The sequence below is a fragment of the Sorex araneus genome, chromosome 3 (genome assembly GCF_027595985.1).
Source record: "Sorex araneus isolate mSorAra2 chromosome 3, mSorAra2.pri, whole genome shotgun sequence".
NCBI classification, from domain to species: Eukaryota; Metazoa; Chordata; class Mammalia; order Eulipotyphla; family Soricidae; genus Sorex; species Sorex araneus.
In genome coordinates this window covers 60,153,533-60,170,647 of record NC_073304.1, presented here as the reverse complement: position 1 = coordinate 60,170,647, position 17,115 = coordinate 60,153,533, and the positions used below count along the sequence as shown (strand labels likewise).

At 37.6% G+C, this 17,115-nt stretch overlaps 1 protein-coding gene across 1 annotated transcript in view; it reads left to right on the top strand.

Annotated features, from left to right (window-relative positions):
* TTC6 (tetratricopeptide repeat domain 6) overlaps positions 1 to 17,115 on the top strand; it is a 211,106-nt gene that overhangs the window by 57,406 nt on the left and 136,585 nt on the right. The window contains exons 3-4 of the mRNA XM_055132084.1: positions 4,228 to 4,440; positions 16,789 to 16,922. Of these exons, the coding sequence (XP_054988059.1) occupies positions 4,228 to 4,440; positions 16,789 to 16,922 (347 nt within the window). The remainder of the gene's footprint in view (positions 1 to 4,227; positions 4,441 to 16,788; positions 16,923 to 17,115) is intronic.

Below are 17,115 nucleotides of genomic sequence, written 5' to 3'. Positions count from 1 at the left end.
TCACCACCCTCAAGAATGTCATGCAACAACTGGAATGGGAAGGAATGGGAGTGAAGATAGACGGTTGGCAACTATACCACCTCTGTTTCACTGATGACATGGTCTAATAACACCAAACGTTAGCCAAGCACAAATACTGGCTGACTTTTGACTTCAGTTGTGGAAAGGTCGAACTACAGCTAAATCTCACCAAGACAGTGTTCATGAAAAATGAACTAGTCCCTGATGTTCCATTTGCTCTCACTGGAATGAACATCTCCGAATGCAACAGCTATGTGTACCTGGGTTGAGAACCCAACATGAGGAACGCCTTGGCACCCAGAACTGCGCAGGAGGAAGAGAGCAGCGTGGAACACCTTCAAGAGCATCAAAGAAGTTGTTAAGAGGACAAAGAACCTCCGGCTCTGGGCACATGTTTTCGACTTCACTGTTCTTCCTGCACTAACATACGCCTCAGAGACCTGGGCCCTACGAAAACAGGATGAGAACGCTATTATGCAAAATAGCATCCTAAAGAGGAATTGAAAGAGCTATGCTTGGAGTGTCACATTCCACTCAAGTGAGAGAAGGAATCTGGAGTTCTGACCTCCATCAATGATCAAGAATCTGGGATGCTGTCTCATTGGCCAACACATCAAAAATCAGATGGGCTGGACATGTAATAAGATTCAGAGACCACCGCTGGACTAGAACTGTTACCGACTGGATTCCACGGGACATCAAAAGACTGTGTGACTGCCCACCTACAAGATGGTCAGACTTCTTCACCAAGACCCTGAATAAACAGTTTGAGGCTCTTCCTGTTCCTGAAGCAAGCAGATGCCATTGGGCTACACTAGCACGTGACAGGGATATTTCATCATTACATTGTTTCCTAAACTCATGTATTAAACATTTGAAAAGTATTAGTTTCTTTAACCAGTCATCTGTTTTAGGGAATTCGGGTTGTTTCCATATTTTGGCTATTGTGAACAGTGCTTCAATGAATACATAGGTACATATGTCATTTCTACTGTGATCTTTTGCATCCTCGGGATATATTCAAAGAAGTGGTATTGCTGGGTCACATGGAAGCTCAATTTCTAGTTTTTGAAGGACTGTCCATATTGTTTTCTAGAAAGGCTGGACCAGTCAACATTCCCATCAACAGTGAAGGAGAGTCCCTTTTCCCCCACATCCACGCCAGCACTGATTGCTTTTGTTCTTTTGAGTGTGTGCCAGTCTGTGGTGTGAGATGATATCTCATTGTTGTTTTGATTTGTATCTCCCCGATGACTAGTGATGTGGAGCATTTTTTCATGTGCCTTTTGGCCATTTGTTATTATTTTTTGAGGAAACTTCTGTTTCTATGCATACAATATAATGAAATTTCTTCTCCCTGTTTTTTGATGGGGTTGGAGGTTTTTTTCTTATACAATTCTGCTAGTGTCTTGTATATCCTGGATAATAATCCCTTATCAGATGGGTATTGGGTAAATATTCTTTCCCATTCTGTGTGCTCTTTCTGTATTTTTGGTCACTGTTTCTTTTGAAGTGCAGAAGCTTCTTAGTTTGATGTAGTCCCATTTGTTTATGCATGCTTGCACTTGCATGGTCAGTGCTGTTTCATCCTTAAAGATGCTTTTAGCTTCAATGTCGTGGAGAGTTTTGCTTACATTTTCTTCTATCAACCGTATAGATTCATGTCTGATATTGAGTTCTTTAATCCACTTTGATCTGACTTTTGTGCCTGGCATTAGTCAGAGGCTACACAATGGAATACTATGCAGCTGTTAGGAGAGATGAAGTAATTAAATTTGCTTATAAATGGATAAACATGGAGAGTATCATGCTAAGTGAAATGAGCCAGAAAGAGAGGGACAGACATTAGAGGGACTGCATTCATTTATGGAGTACAAAATAACATCACATAAGGCTGACACCCAAGGACAGTAGATACAAGGGCCAGGGGGATTGCCCCATAGTTAGAAGCCTGCTTCATGAGCGGAGGGGAAAACCAGATGGAATAGAGAAGGGATCACTAAGAAAATGATGGCTGGAGGAACCAGTTGGAATGGGAGATGCATGCTGAAAGTAGATAATAGACCAAACATGATGACCTCTCAGTGTCTGTGTTGCAAGTCATAATGCCCAAAAGTGAGAGAGAATATGGGGAATATTGTCTGCCATAGAGGCAGGGGGAGAGTGGGAAAGGGAGGGTATACCAGGGATATTGGTGGTGGGGAATGTGCACTGGTGGAGGGATGGGTGTTTGATCATTGCATGATTGTAACTCAAACATGAAAGCTTGTAACTATCTCACAGTGATTCAATAAAATTAAAAAAATTTAAAAAAAAGGAAAAAAAGAAAAGTATTAGTCTGTTATTTTACCTATCAATGATTTTTCATCATCAGAGCAATGTCAACACAGTAAAAAAGGCAAATAAGTGAGTATTTTTATGAAAAATGGTTTGAATTTGAAGATCCATTGAAAGGGTGATGAAGACTGTCAGCAGAGGTGGATGATACTTTGAGAATCACCAATCTGCTGAGTGGAGGACAAAGAGGGGATAATAGTAGTTACAAATTGGAATCAGATTGTTTGATTTCAACCACGGATTTGTTGCTTGCTCTCTATATGACCTAGGGTGGTTTACTTCTTTAGGCCTTAGGTTTTTTTTTTTGTCTTTAAAATGACATTACAGACCAATCTTAGGAAGTACTTCATGGAGTTGTCGAAATTAAAATTAAATGAGATCATAGTTAATTATCATTTTTCTGATTATTAGATTATTGTAATGCATAGTGTGATGTAAGGCAAAATAAAGGGTAAAGGCAGAACCAGAATAGTGATATCAATCAAAAAAGGCTTTGCAGTGGGGTAAAGTTGGTCAGAGAAGGTCAATAACAGATTGAGGATCAACATTTCCCTATTCTCAAGCTCTGCTTTTTTTCTGGTTTCTATTCTGGAAAGTGGTTAATTTATTAATTTATTTATCTATTAATCTCCCTAACTGGAATCCAGAGAGACTATGTAGTGGAGCAGAGGAATTCAAAAGAAGAGCCATGATTAACAGCTTTAAAAGTTGAGAAACGTGAAATGAATGAGTTCATTATAGGTGGCAGAGTAAGGGTCCTGACTTATTATTTCCATGCATTTATTCTGCCACATTGTGGAGATTTTATTAACTCATTTTCATAAATCAAGAAAGACTAAAAAGTGTCAAATAACTCGACCAAGTTGACACATCTGTTAATTAACAAATCCAGGATTTGAATTAAAGTACATCTGGTTTAAAGTTCTATTTCTTTCTACCACTCCAGGTATAAAGAACATGAGCTCTAGGTTAGTTTCATTTTACAAGCTAATTTTCAAGTTCATTCATCCTTCTTGCTAAATACAGAAATGGATAATAATAGAGCATTTGCCTTGCATGAAGCAAATTCAGGTTCCATCCCTGGCATCCCATATAGTTCCCCAAGCCTGTTAGGAGTGATACTGAGCATATAGCTAGGAATAAGCCCTGAGTACCACTGAATGTGCCCCCTCCCAAATATTTAATACTTTATGATATCTTTTCTTTTTTACTTATTAGCAAATGAATGCCGGAAATAGCTACATTTTCAACATTTCTAAATCATTCTATAAAATTCAGACCTTCATATATGTTCGATTGGTTTTATCACTTGTTAATTGGAAGCAATGAAGTTTTAAATGATTTTTTTAGAGCCATTCTGCCAGACAGAAGCAAGGAAGTTTACCTGCCAGTGTTCCATCATCCTAAGTAAACTTGGTTAAAAATTGGGTTATAACCAAATATGTATTTAAAGATTCTTCCCTTAAAACGTGATGAGAGATTAAGTCAGTAAGATTATTAAAGTAACATAGAAGAGTGATATTTTGTGAAGAAGTTTTACTGATTGGGTCAGGTTGGGCAGAAGCCAGATGTTTAGTGCACCTTGACTCTGAATGTGGGGTGGGGTCAGGTACGGTAAAATTTCCTTAGATGTGGTGCCTACTAATTGTGGGGTAGCTGAGCCAAGGGCCAAGGAAAGTAGTTTACTTGGCTTCACAATCCTTTTAGGTCAATTTAAATATTTCTTTCTAAATCTTCAGAGGAATCTTACTACTTCAGCTTAATTCCAGTCATATATTTTTACACATACTTTACCAGACAGAAATCACTGCATGTCCTAATGCTTTAGATGGATTAATATGAAAAGCGTTCTTTTATATTTACATCCAGCAACAGCCTGTGTCTGAGGAACTTTATGGAGTTCGTTCAAGTGATTTCCAGCTTGAACCAGAGGATGCAATAGAATGGGGGATCTCAGACACAGAAAGCCTGTTAAAACTTCAGGAAACTTTCGAAATTGTGCCAGTAACTGAATCAAGCAAACTTCTGGAAAGTGAACAGCCTCCAAGTGATTCAAAAGCAGCCAAGAGGATATCTTTAAAGGTAAAACATTATTTTTGTTGGAAGCAGTTATGAGAGTTGAAGATGTGTAGATAAGGATAAATGAGCTTGGTAAGGCATGGGGAGGGGAGAAGCATTTTGCCCTGGAAAAAGGACCTTTGATATATAGATTGCTCATCTGAAAAAGGAGAAACCCGTGTGTTTGTTTGAGGTTTTTAGTCTTTAATGCAACCCTGGGAAGAGAAGACATTTTAAATTTTAAAATGGATTTTGTTTTCCGTTTCTCCAATTTCTGTTTAGATACTTTTATTTATAATATTCTTTAAAATGCTTTCAGACATTTAGTTTCCCAACATCACACCTACCACCAGGGCAACAGTGTCCCTCTACAAATGTCTTCAAGTTCTCAGGAAAGGACACTTCCTACCCCACCCCCTTAGCAAATTCCATTCTGTACACCCATCCAAGGGCTGTTACCTTTGGCCACTTTTACTGTTTTATTTTTTTTATACTGCACAAGAGTGATCATTCAGTATTGGTGCCTTTTCCTCTGATTAACCACTTAGCATGATACCCTCTGGTTTCATCAATGTTGCTGAGAATTACATGATTTAATGTTTTCTTATAACTGAGTAGTGTTCCATTGTGTAGATATATTAGTTTCTTTATTCAATTATCAATGTTTGTGTGACACTATCACAATAATGACTACACATAAAATGAAACTACACATAAATATATTCATGAAACTATCATTTAGAGTGCTATAAATCACTGTGCCTCTATAATATGTAGTCTGAAAAAAATTAAAAGAGATTTTGTTGAGGACTTTTTAAAATTGGGAATGTCTACTGGTTCAGCCTTTCTGGAAAACAATATAGACAGTCCTTCAAAAACTAGAAATTGAACTTCCATATGACCTCGCAATACCACTTGGGAACATGTCCTGAGGCTGCAAAAAAAAAAAGCACAGTAGAAATTACATCTGTACCTATATATTCATTGCAGCACTGTTCACAATAGCCAAAATCTGGAAACAACCCAAGTGTGCTAGAATAGATGACTGGTTAAGGAAATTTTGGGACATCTACACAATGGAATACTATGCAGCTGTTAGGAGAGATGAAGTCATGAAATTTGCTTATAAATGGATAGACATGGAGAGTATCATGCTAAGTTAAATGAGTCAGAAAGAGAGGGACAGACATAGAAGGACTGCACTCATTTGTGGAGTATAGAATAACATGACATGAGGCTGACACCCAAGGACAGTAGATACAAAGGCCAGGGGGATTGCCCCATAGCTGGAAGACTGCTTCATGACCAGAGAGGAGAAGGCAGATGGAATAGAGAAGGGATTACTAAGAAAATGATGGCTGGAGGAATCAGTCGGGATGGGAGATGTGTGCCGAAAGTAGATAATGGACCAAACATGATGACCTCTCAGTGTCTGTGTTGCAAGCCATAATGCCCAAAAATAGAGAGAGAGTATGGGCGATATTATCTGCCATGGAGGCAGGGAGAGGGTGGGAAAGGGAGAGTATACTGGTGATATCAATGGTGGGGAATGTGCACTGGTGGAGGGATGGGTGTTTTATCATTGTGTGATTGTAACCCAAACATGAAAGTTTGTAACTATCTCACGGTGATTCAATTAAAAAAATTGTAAAAATAATTTATTTAAAGAACCATGATTTACAAAGTTATTTATAGTTGAGTTTTAGGTATATAATATTTCAACACCAATCTCCCACTGTGTCAACTTCCTTCTACCATTGTCCCCATATTTCATTTGCCATCCCTCCCATCTACCTCACCTGCCACCTTTGTAAGCACATTACAAAGTAAAGTGGTTATAGTTAGGTCTTATGTTTTCTGTGTGAAATAATCCCAAATTTTAAGTTAAAGCTAATGTTAAGAAATCCATTATAATGAATTTGAATGTTGGGAGGGGCTCTATTATTATATGAATGGACTAAAAGCAATACCAATGTAAAGGTGATAAAAAGTTTTCCTTATGTTAACTCTATCACCTTTGTCAGTGAAACACCCATTTACCATAAGGTTATACTGTATATGTTTGTAACACATAAGGACAACAGCAAGATCACCGTACCACATTTGAGGGGGTTTAAAGTAAGAGAACTTTTTATCTAGGTTCATCAGGAGTGTTGGTTTATAGCTTTCTTTCTTTAAAAATTTTTTTATTAGTGAATCACCATGAGGTACAGTTACAAACTTATGAACTTTCATGTTTGCATTTCAGTCATACAGTGATCATTTACATCCCTCCACCAGTGCCCATTCTCGTCCTCCAGTGTTCCCAGTATCCCTCCTACCACCTCTACCCCATTCCCCACCACCCCATCTTGCCTATGAGGCAGGGCATTCCCTTTTGTTTTCTCTCCTTTTGGGTGTTGTAGTTTGCAATAGAGGTATTGAGTGTCCATCATGTTCGGTCTATAGTCTACTTTTGCATGCATCTTTCAACCCAAGTGGGTCCTCCCAAAATCCTCTACTTGGTGTTCCCTTCTCTATATCAGCTGCCTTTCACCCCAGCATGTGAGGCCAGTTTCCAAGCTGCGGGGCAGATCTCCTGATTCTTATTTCTACTACTCTTGGGTGTAAGTCTCCCATTCTGTTCCTTTATATTCCACAGATGAGTGCCATCTTTCTATGTCTGTTTCTCTTTTTCTATAGCTTTCTTTTATAGTGATGACTCTGTCTGCTTTTATATCAAGGATTATACTGACCTCATAGAAACTATTTGGGATGATTCCTGTTTTTTCAACTTCCAGGAAGAAACTGAGAAAGACAGGAAGTATGTCTTTGAGGTTTAGAAGCACTCACTAGTTAACCCACTTGGACCTTGGACATGTGTTTTTATTTTGGGGGAATCACTGTGTGATACAGAGTTACAAAACTGTTTATGGTCAGGTTACAGTCATTCCTCTGTCTCTCTCTCTCTCTCTCTCTCTCTCTCTCTCTCTCTTCCTCCCTTATTGATCATTATGGTTTGCAATACACATAATGAGAAATTATTATACGGCTCCCTCTCCCACTTTCAGCATGCAGTTCTTATACAAAAAGATTATTTCCAACTGTCTTTGTCATGTTGGTCCCTTCTCTATCCCCAACTGCATTCTGGGGGAAATTTTTGATTTACTATTTTGATTACCTTGTAAGTGATTTTTCTGCTTAGGTGTTCCGCTTCCTTATGCAGTCTTGGGAAAATATAGGATTCCAAAATTTTATCTCTACTGTGTTTTCTAGTTTTGTGGAATAGGGTTTTTCCAGAGTAGTCTTGGGTAGTACTTTAAATTTCTATGGTATATATCATAACTTCTTTCATTTATGATTCAACTTATTAGAACTTTTTCTCTTATTTTTTCTTTGTGAGACTTGCTCATGATTTGTATATATTGTTTATTATTTTGAAAAGCATATTCTTGGTTTTATTGATGTTTTGTATTTTTTTTTAGGTTTCTATTTTGCTGGTTTCCTCTCAGTTTTTTCATTTACTTTCTCTGGTTAATTCAGACTCTTTGTTGATACTTTTCTAAGAACTTATGGTGGATATTTAAGTTATTTATTTGAACTTTTTTTTATTTCCCAATGAAGGCTTACATTGCTATGAATTTTCTTTTTCAAATAGCTTTTGCTCTATTCCCTATGTTCTGGTAACATTTATCTTCACTGTTAAGTCATCTTGAGAACTTAAAAGGTAGTAGTGGATGCTGGAGGACCCTCTCAGACTTCACCCATTAATTTTGGTGGACTTTTACACTTCATTACAGTGGGGGCTATGGGTTAAGAGTCTGTTTTTTTGCTGATCTGGGTAGCACTGCACTGTATGTCATCGTGTTGTTCATCAATTTGCTTGAGCGGGCACCAGTAACGTCTCCATTGTGAAACTTGTTACTGTATTTTTGCACATCAAATACACCATAGATAGCTTGCCAGGCTCTGGCTTGTGGGCAGGATACCACTGGTAGCTTGCTGGGCTCTCTGGGAGGGATGGAGGAATCAACCCTGGTCAGCTGTGTGCAAGGGAAACACTCTATTCGCTGGACTGGAACGATAGCTATTCTGGGTAGCAATCTAAAACTTGCTCTCACCCTGTCTACCTGGATTCCCTACTTCTGTATTTGTTGTGACTAGTTTTTTTCAGGTGAGCCTCTGAAGCACAAATTTGTGTCTCTGTACTGGCTCTATTCTTTTTTAGTGGGAGGTGGGGTTTCAGCCACACTCAGTGATAATCAGGGGTTAGTCCTATGCTTGGGAGGTACCATATATAGTGATGGGGACTGAACAGAGTTGGCCTTATGGCCTTTTTCTCTCTTGCTCTGTAAAGACTTTTGATGGGAAGCAATTTGGGCCATCCCAAATGTGCTCCAGAGTTGACTCTGCACTCAGAGATCATTCCTGGTGGTACTTGGGGGAACATATGGGGTGCTGAGTACTGAACCTAAGTCAGCTTTGTGCAAGGCAAGCATTTTATCCACTGTATTATCTTGCTGGCCCAACGGGACTATTTTAAGGAGAGAAAGAATCTCAAGGTTTTGAGAAATCAATCCAGGATCTTCTTATTACCATCTTTACAGAATCAAAACCAAAAAGCCCAGGGTCTGGGCTTGGGTGAATTGTGTATTTTTTATAATTTAGCCCTGTTTTTATATTTATTTCATATCTCTGAGTTTTTCACTATTGTATCATTGGTTTACAGATTCATATCCCAGATTTGTCTTCATAATTTTTACGGTTTTACTATATTTGCATATCACCTTATGACAAATTGCTTAGTATTTTTCCTTTGAGTATCTTCTGACTTTAATACTTTTTTTCTGAAAATACCTATATAATTATATTATAATTAAGAATTTAAAAGTGCCCCCTACCCTGAACATATAGCCTATTATATCAGTTATCACCAGAAATTCTCTCCCAGTGGGGTTCAGATGGAATGACCCCCCACTCTTGGGTAAACAATTTTCCTGGTCAGTCTTTCTCCTGTGTTTCTCTTTACCAATGCCCAAGCTCCTAATTTGTGTCATTGAAGTCACTAGCTATTACTAGTTCTATTACTTATATTCAAAACTTCCAACTCTGAAGCTTTGGCTTTATCTTGATCTTCCCCTTATCTTCCTTTTACATATAGTCAGTCCTTTGAGGCCTCTATTTCTACCAGACATTATTTCTTATAAATTTTTTCTTAGATTTTTCCAGTTGCTACCATCCTAGTCTAGGTCTCTGTGACCCTCTGTCTGGATTAGTGAAGTTGTCTTCTGTCTTTTCTTTATTTCTCAAGTCCTCCCTTCTTAGGTTTATGGTAAACAATATTATCAAATTGATCTTTCAGCAATTATAGGCAATAAAGAACAGCTACAATTAATAATAGTTGAGCAAACATTTTGTTGCCAGGCAGAGGGGACACACCCTATTATTGCTCACCCACTCTATCAGAAGAATTCTCCATATTTCTAACGAGTTTGCTTGGGATATAAAATGTAGCTTGCCAAGCCTAAGTGAACCCCCTCATTGCTAACTGTCCTCAGTGGAGTCTGTGTGTTAAGTAGACATCATAAGATGTGAATATTTTAAAAGCAATACTAAAAGACTGGGTAATTATGATAAAAATATTTTATGCACAGGTAATTTTCGAATATGCTCTCCTACAAGAACATTGAGACTTTAGGAAGAAACTTAAGGCACAATAGGCAAATGGCTAGTCACTAAATGTGTCAAGGAATAAAATGAATTTTCTAAATTGTGATTTAGCCACCTAGTCTCTCATGAATGTTGATAGACATTTCTTGCTCTTGTTTTGATGCATTTAACTATTTTTCCTTGAATTTATTTTGTGAAAGCATCATGATTTGCAAAGTTACTCATACTTGGATTTTAGACATGCAGTGTTCCATCCACAATCCTGCCACCAGGTTAATCTTCCCTTCACCAGTGTTCCCAGGTTCCATCTCCCACCCCCACCCTCACCCCAACCTGCCATCACAACAGGCACCTTTTAAAGTTTGTTTATTTAAGTTTTGGTCTTGTGCTTTCAGTGTTGTTGACTCTGTGGTTTGAATATTTAGCTCTATCATTCCTTAACACTACCAATGTACATTGACTCTTGCCCCACGTTCCTTCCAACTGCCTCTTTCCCCCACCTCTCCCCTTTTTGTTTTTACTTATCCTCCCTATACTTGGGACCAAGGGTGATTTAAGCATTCCCCCTTTAAACCATTACATTTCCTCATCCAGTTTCTCTAAATACTACATATAAGTGATATCACCCTGTGTTTGTGCTTCTTCTTCTGGCTTACTTCATTTATCATGATATCTTCAGTTCCATCCATGTTGCAGCAAACTGCATGATTTCATCCTTCCTTATTACTGCATAGAATTCCATTGTGTATATGTACCACATCTTCATGATCCACTGATTTGTTGTCAGATATCTGGTTGGTTTCCAAATCTTAGCGATTGTACTGAGTACTGCAATGAATAAAGGTGTGTATATATCTTTTTGAATGAATGTTTTTCTGTCCTGTGTATAAATGCCCCAAAGTGAAATTGCTGGGTCTTATGGCAGCTGACTTAAATTTACTGAGAGCCCTCCATACTGTTTTACAGAGGGTTTGACCCAGACAATATTCCCACCAGCAGTGGATGAAAGTCCCTTTTTCACAATGTCCCTGCCCACACAGAATGTTCCCATTATTTTTGATCTGTGCTATTCTCACTGATGTGAGATGGTATCTTGTTATCTTGAATTGAATTTCCCTGATAACAAGTGATGATGAGAATTTCTTCATGTGCCTGTTAGCCATCCCTTTGTCTTCCCCAGTGAAGTCCTTGTTCATTTCCTCTTCCCATTTTTTGATGGTGTTTTGGGATTTTTTTGTTGTTGATTGTTATGGGCACTTAATACATCCTGGACATCAACTCTTTTTTTTTTTTTGCTGTTTTTTTGGTCACACTCGGCGATGCACAGGGGTCCCTCCTGGCTCTGCACTCAGGAATTACCCCTGGCGCTGCTCAGGGGACCATATGGGATGCTGGGAATTGAACCTGGGTTGGCCGGGTGCAAGGCAAACGCCCTACCCGCTGTGCTATCACTCCAGCCCCTCAACTCTTTATCTAATGAGTTGACTGCAAATATTTTCTCCTATTCCATTAGCTGTCTTTTAGTTTTAGGCCGTGTTTCTTTTGCCATGCAGAAATGCTTTAATTTGATGCAGAGGTTTGTTGTGGTTGCTATTAAGTGGTAATTAACATGTTATGCAGAATTATTTCTTTTTGGTAAAATCAAGCAGTATTTTCCTAGGATAACTGAAATTGTTTATAATAGAGATAAATGGTGTTAACCATTTTGTAAGTGTCTTTTTACAAAATGACAACTCTCTCTCTTTTTTTTGGCTTTTTGGGTCACACCTGGCGATGTACAAGAGTTACTCCTGGTTCTGCACTCAGGAATTACTCCTGTTCTGTTCTCAGGGACCTTATAGGATGCTGGAAATCGAACCTGGGTTGACCATGTGCAAGGCAAATGCCTGACCCGCTGTGCTTTCGCTCCGGCCCCAAATGACAACTCTCTTACTATCATTGTTTTATAATTGAAAGAAAAAACAGTAATGAGCAAGATAAGTAACTTGGTCATGAACAACCATCTGCTTAAGTTATACAAGGATTTGAACTGAAGTGGTCTTATTCTGAAACTTTCTTTCTTTATGCACTTTGCAACACTTAACAGCAACAAATAACAAGGTTTTAGTTATGTGTATGAATCCACTCTCAACTGCAAAAAAGTGACTAGAGATTGACTGATTACTCTTCATGAATCTAGAAGAAATGGTTTGTTCAGGGAGACTTGGAAAATAGTTAAGAAGCCTTCAAACAAAATCCAAAAATATTGCAGAAATTTTGAGGGACAGATCAGAAATTGCACTGAGTATATTCCTGTGAAATTTCACCAAATTTTCATCATTATATTTTATTTATTTGTGCTGACATATCAGGGTCATTTATTAAGCATGAATTTTACTCATGGTTATTTGGATATTTGTATGTTTTAGCTTGGATATTTGAATTCATGAAGTTAGTTTCACATTTCTTGTACAAAAATCAGGAGCGGAAAATCTAGGAAGTTAGGCCAGATCAGGGGAGTAAGAAGATCTCTCTTGATAGAGTTAATAGAATAATCACAGAAATCGATAAAAGAATAAGGCAAAATTTTGTCTGCTTAGATAGATATTGGGAGGTTTGGTTCAGCAAAAATGAAATAGAATTTGATCAATTCTTACCTTATTGAAAATTTCTAATCTTAGAAGCTTATTAGTACAGGTTTTAAAATTCTGGTCCAGATCATGACCAAAAGAGAAAGAGAGAGAGAGAGAGAGAGACAGACAGACAGACAGAGAGACAGAGAATTTTGACATGATGAAGAAATAATAAACATAAACACAGGAGTCCGTGAGAATATTATTGAACTTTTGAGAAGGTAAAAATATACATAGAAAATCTATGAAATTAGGAGCCGGGAAGAGTACAGCAGGTACTTGCCTTGCAAGCAGCCAACCTGTATTTGATCTCCAGCACCACATATGGTTCCCAAGCTACTCCAGGAGTGATCCCTGAATGTAAAGTCAGGAGTAAACCCTGAGATCCACTGTATGAGGCCCCCAGACAAAACAAAAATCTATAAAATTACATGTAAGATTTTCTAATATTCAAAATGAAATTTTAAGAGATATAGGATGCCACAATTTCCCCCAAATTCTCACAAGACAATTATAAGTGATATATTGCATTTAGAGTTTTAAAAATATACAAGAGATAAAAGAAGAAATATATATCCATAGATAAACATAAAAGTGGCATGTGGCCACAACAATTATATCAAGAAGGCTAAGATCCAGAATGGGTTGAGGCCTGTGAATAACGTTAAGAATAAAAACAGTGTTTTTTTTTTTAATGTTAGTTTTGGAGCAAAGAGAGAAAAAAGGAAGGATAACCCTGTCATTATAGATGAATAGTGTGATGACAACAGATGACAGAGCTGCCTTAATTTTTTTGGAAAAAGGTTGAGGTTTTAAATAAACAGTATTACGACAAAGAGTAAAGGAAGCTAATAAACTGGTAGTTTTCTTCCCTTAAATCTGGCAAGGAGAATGATCTTTAGTTTGAATAGGAGAGAGAAAGAATTGATAAAAGAAACCTGAAGCCCAAGATTTGTAAGATTTGAAGAAGTAACTTAGATATCTGAGCCTGTTGGCTCAGAGAGATAGGCTTTAGCTTGTGTTCCTGTCAGAGGTAGCTTTGAGGTGTTGCTGAAATGGGAGGGGAAGCTGGAAGTCTGGGGAATTTGAGTTTGAATTTGTTAAAGGGTCAGGCCTGTGGCTTCTGTACTGTATGCATTGATCCTTGAGTAAAACTTGAAATGATTACTGAATTAGTAAAAGGATATTTTTGAGTCATTATAAAAGTATATTATAATCATCTGAAACCAGTATATGTTTTCTACGGACAAACTTTGGAAATCCAACATATTTCCTCTTCCAGAATTGTTAGACTGAACATTAAGAAAGTGTTGAGTTTGAAGTTCTTCACAACAGTATCATGGTAAAGCTCTCTGCATATGAGAAGTCAGTAAATGTTAGCTTTTATTATTTTCCTTAGATTTCAGCAATGCATTTATGAAGGCTTCCCAAGGAGAGTATTTTTTTATTTAAAAAAAAATAATAATAATTATTATTATTATTATTATTTTGGGTTTTTGGGTCACACCTGGCAATGCTCAGGGGTTTCTCTTAGCTCCATACTCAGAAATAACTCCTAAGTCAACTTGTACTTCTCAGTTACATTATATTACACATATGAGTGCAATCTTTTTATGTCTCTCTCTTTCTTTCTGACTCATTTCACTCAACATGAGACTTAATTACTAACATACTAAAATACAGAAACCCAAAACCGAGAGGCCTCTAAGTGTGGTCACTTGACCTCATACCTCTTCATCCTCAGCAATGGAAAACAAATTATCTAATGCTTCCTTTTCAGCAGGTCTGACTTTAGGGGAGAGACTCTCCAGACAATAATAGTGAGTTTTGTTGAAATACTGTATGCAATCAAAGTGAAAGTAAAGTGAAATTTATTAGGTACACAGGCAGGGGGGCTGAGGGTGGGGGGGCTAGGGGCGTGGGGGGGTTAGGGGTGTGGGGGTGCGGGGTGGAGCTATACTGTGATTCTTGGTGGTGGAATATGTGCACTGGTGAAGGGATGGGTATTCGAGCATTGTATAACTGAGATTTAAACCTGAAAACTTTGTAACTTTCCACATGGTGACTCAATAAAAAAATTAAAATTAAAAAAAAAAGAAATAACTCCTACTGGTACTCAGGAAACCATATGCGATGCCAGGGATTGAATCCGGGTCAGCTGTGTGCAAGGCAAGTGCCCTACCTTCTGTACCTTGACTCTGGCCCCCACTGAGAGTTTGGTAGAATGGATTGTGGTCCATTAAACTGTTATATGGGTTTTTAAATTAGTTACACAAAGGATGAATGGTCAACAAAGTTCCTAGTGCACTTTCATAAGGTTATGTCTAATTTAGCATATTTCCCAATGATTTTGTTAAGAATATGGAAGGGTTACTTTTTGGAATTGCCAGTAATTTCTCATGAGATTTTTTTTTGATTTTTCCTGTGATGAAATTAATTTGGGACAAATGTATGCATGGTTTTACATTTGGGTGAGTACACTGGAAATTTCAAAGGCAAAGTGACTAGCTCACTTTGAATGTATCCAGATTCTTTCTGATAATATTCATGCTAATATGGATGATAGAGATTGTAGACAAATTTTAAATATTAATTAGATGCTGATATAGAGTACCCTGTATTATGAGCTTTCTTTATCGTCAGCCCCTATCCAATAGTTGTAATAACTCACTGCTTTTACATACTAAGTTTTAAGTTTTCGAGGTCTGAAAGGATAGCTCAGCAGCTTAGAGTACTTGCCTTGCAAATGTGCAAGGCAAGCGAGTTAGCTCCCCAGTGCTGATGCGTGTATGATACTACCATGTTTGTGTTTGGCAGCTCGGCTGCCTGAGATTCCTGGAGCTGGATTAGTATGCACCATCACCGAAAGGTGACCTTTGATGAGCACTTTGAGTGCCGAGCACTGAAGCTAGTGTATGACATCTGAAAATGCCACAGCCATCTCCCTCGCCCCCATATTTGAGTACCATAAATGTGTGTGTATGAGAGAGAAAGAGAGAAATAAAGAGAGAGAAAGACAGAGTTATAAAGAGAGGAGAGACAGAGACAGAGAGAGCAAGCACTCCATTATCACAATACTGAAGGAAACGAAAGAAAAAAATGAATTGCCATTTATCTGTTCATCTATCCTCCTTGATCACAGATTTCTGTTTTTCACAAGGAGCTCCCACTGTTAAATAGTCTCAAAAAACTGAAGTAAAGCTTTTTGAGAAAGCTCATGTTGTAGAGCACATGCCTTCTATGTGCAAGTTACTGAATTTGATCCCCAGCACCACATTAGCCTCACCAGCACCACTGCTTAATAACCCTCCAGCCCTACCTGCCGGAGTAACATGCATTTCTGGTCAAGCACCTGGCCATCATATTGATTATCCCCAGGAGCATCCCTGGCCCCAGCACCTTGTTGGGGGTTGCCCCTATAAAGATATGGAGTAGGGCGCAAGCCTTACACATCGCCAACCCAGATTCAATCCCTGGGATCCCATATGGTCCTTCAAGCCTGCCAGAAGTGATTCCTGAGTGCAGAGTTAGAGCAGTACTAGGTGTGGTCCCCTCCTCGCAAACATGGGGTTAGCAACAGAGAGAAATATCATTAGATGAGATACTGTCATAGTTATGCACATTTTGGGAAGAAATCTTTGAAATCAATGTTTACAATGAAGAAAAGGTAATTATTATGAAACAAACTATACTTTTTTTCCTAAATGGCAAAAACAAGTATAAACTAATATTGCTTTAAAAGTTACATTAAAATTTATTTTGGATTGCGTTTCTAATTATCAGTCTTACCAAAATGTTAAAAGACTAAGAGTAAATTATATTAAAAACACCAATATAAATAAGTAGATTTATGGGGAGAAAGAGCTAATGTCCTATGTTATTTTTAAGTAAAGAATAACATTTTATAAATAATTATGGTATGATAATTTTTGTTGCTATGAAAGTATAGATATAAAATTTAGGAATGAATTTATAGGAAAATAACTATATTTAGGATTAGCATTATAGAATTGTATAGAAATTAGGAGTTTAGATATAAGAGGAACCATTAAATTTGAGAGAAAGTATGTTGGGTCAAAATTTTAAAGATACATTTTATATTCTTTTAAAGAAAGAATCATCAGAATTGTTGCAAATTAGAGGAAAAGAAATTAAGCATATAAGAAGAGCTAAATTAGAAATTTCAGAAGAGAAAAGACTCAAGTCTTTACAATTCCTGAGACGTAAGAAACTACGCGTAAAAAGGTAACTCTTCTAAGTACAAATGTTACTGTCTGAAGACACATTTTTCAGTATCACTGATGCCTTACAAGGCATTTTATATTTTCAGTTAAATTTATTATTAATATTTCCCCTTTCTTTCCCATTTGTTGTTGTTATTGCAGTGAGGAAGGGGAGCTCACACACTTGGTTACACACTTGTAGCTTTGCTGAGGTT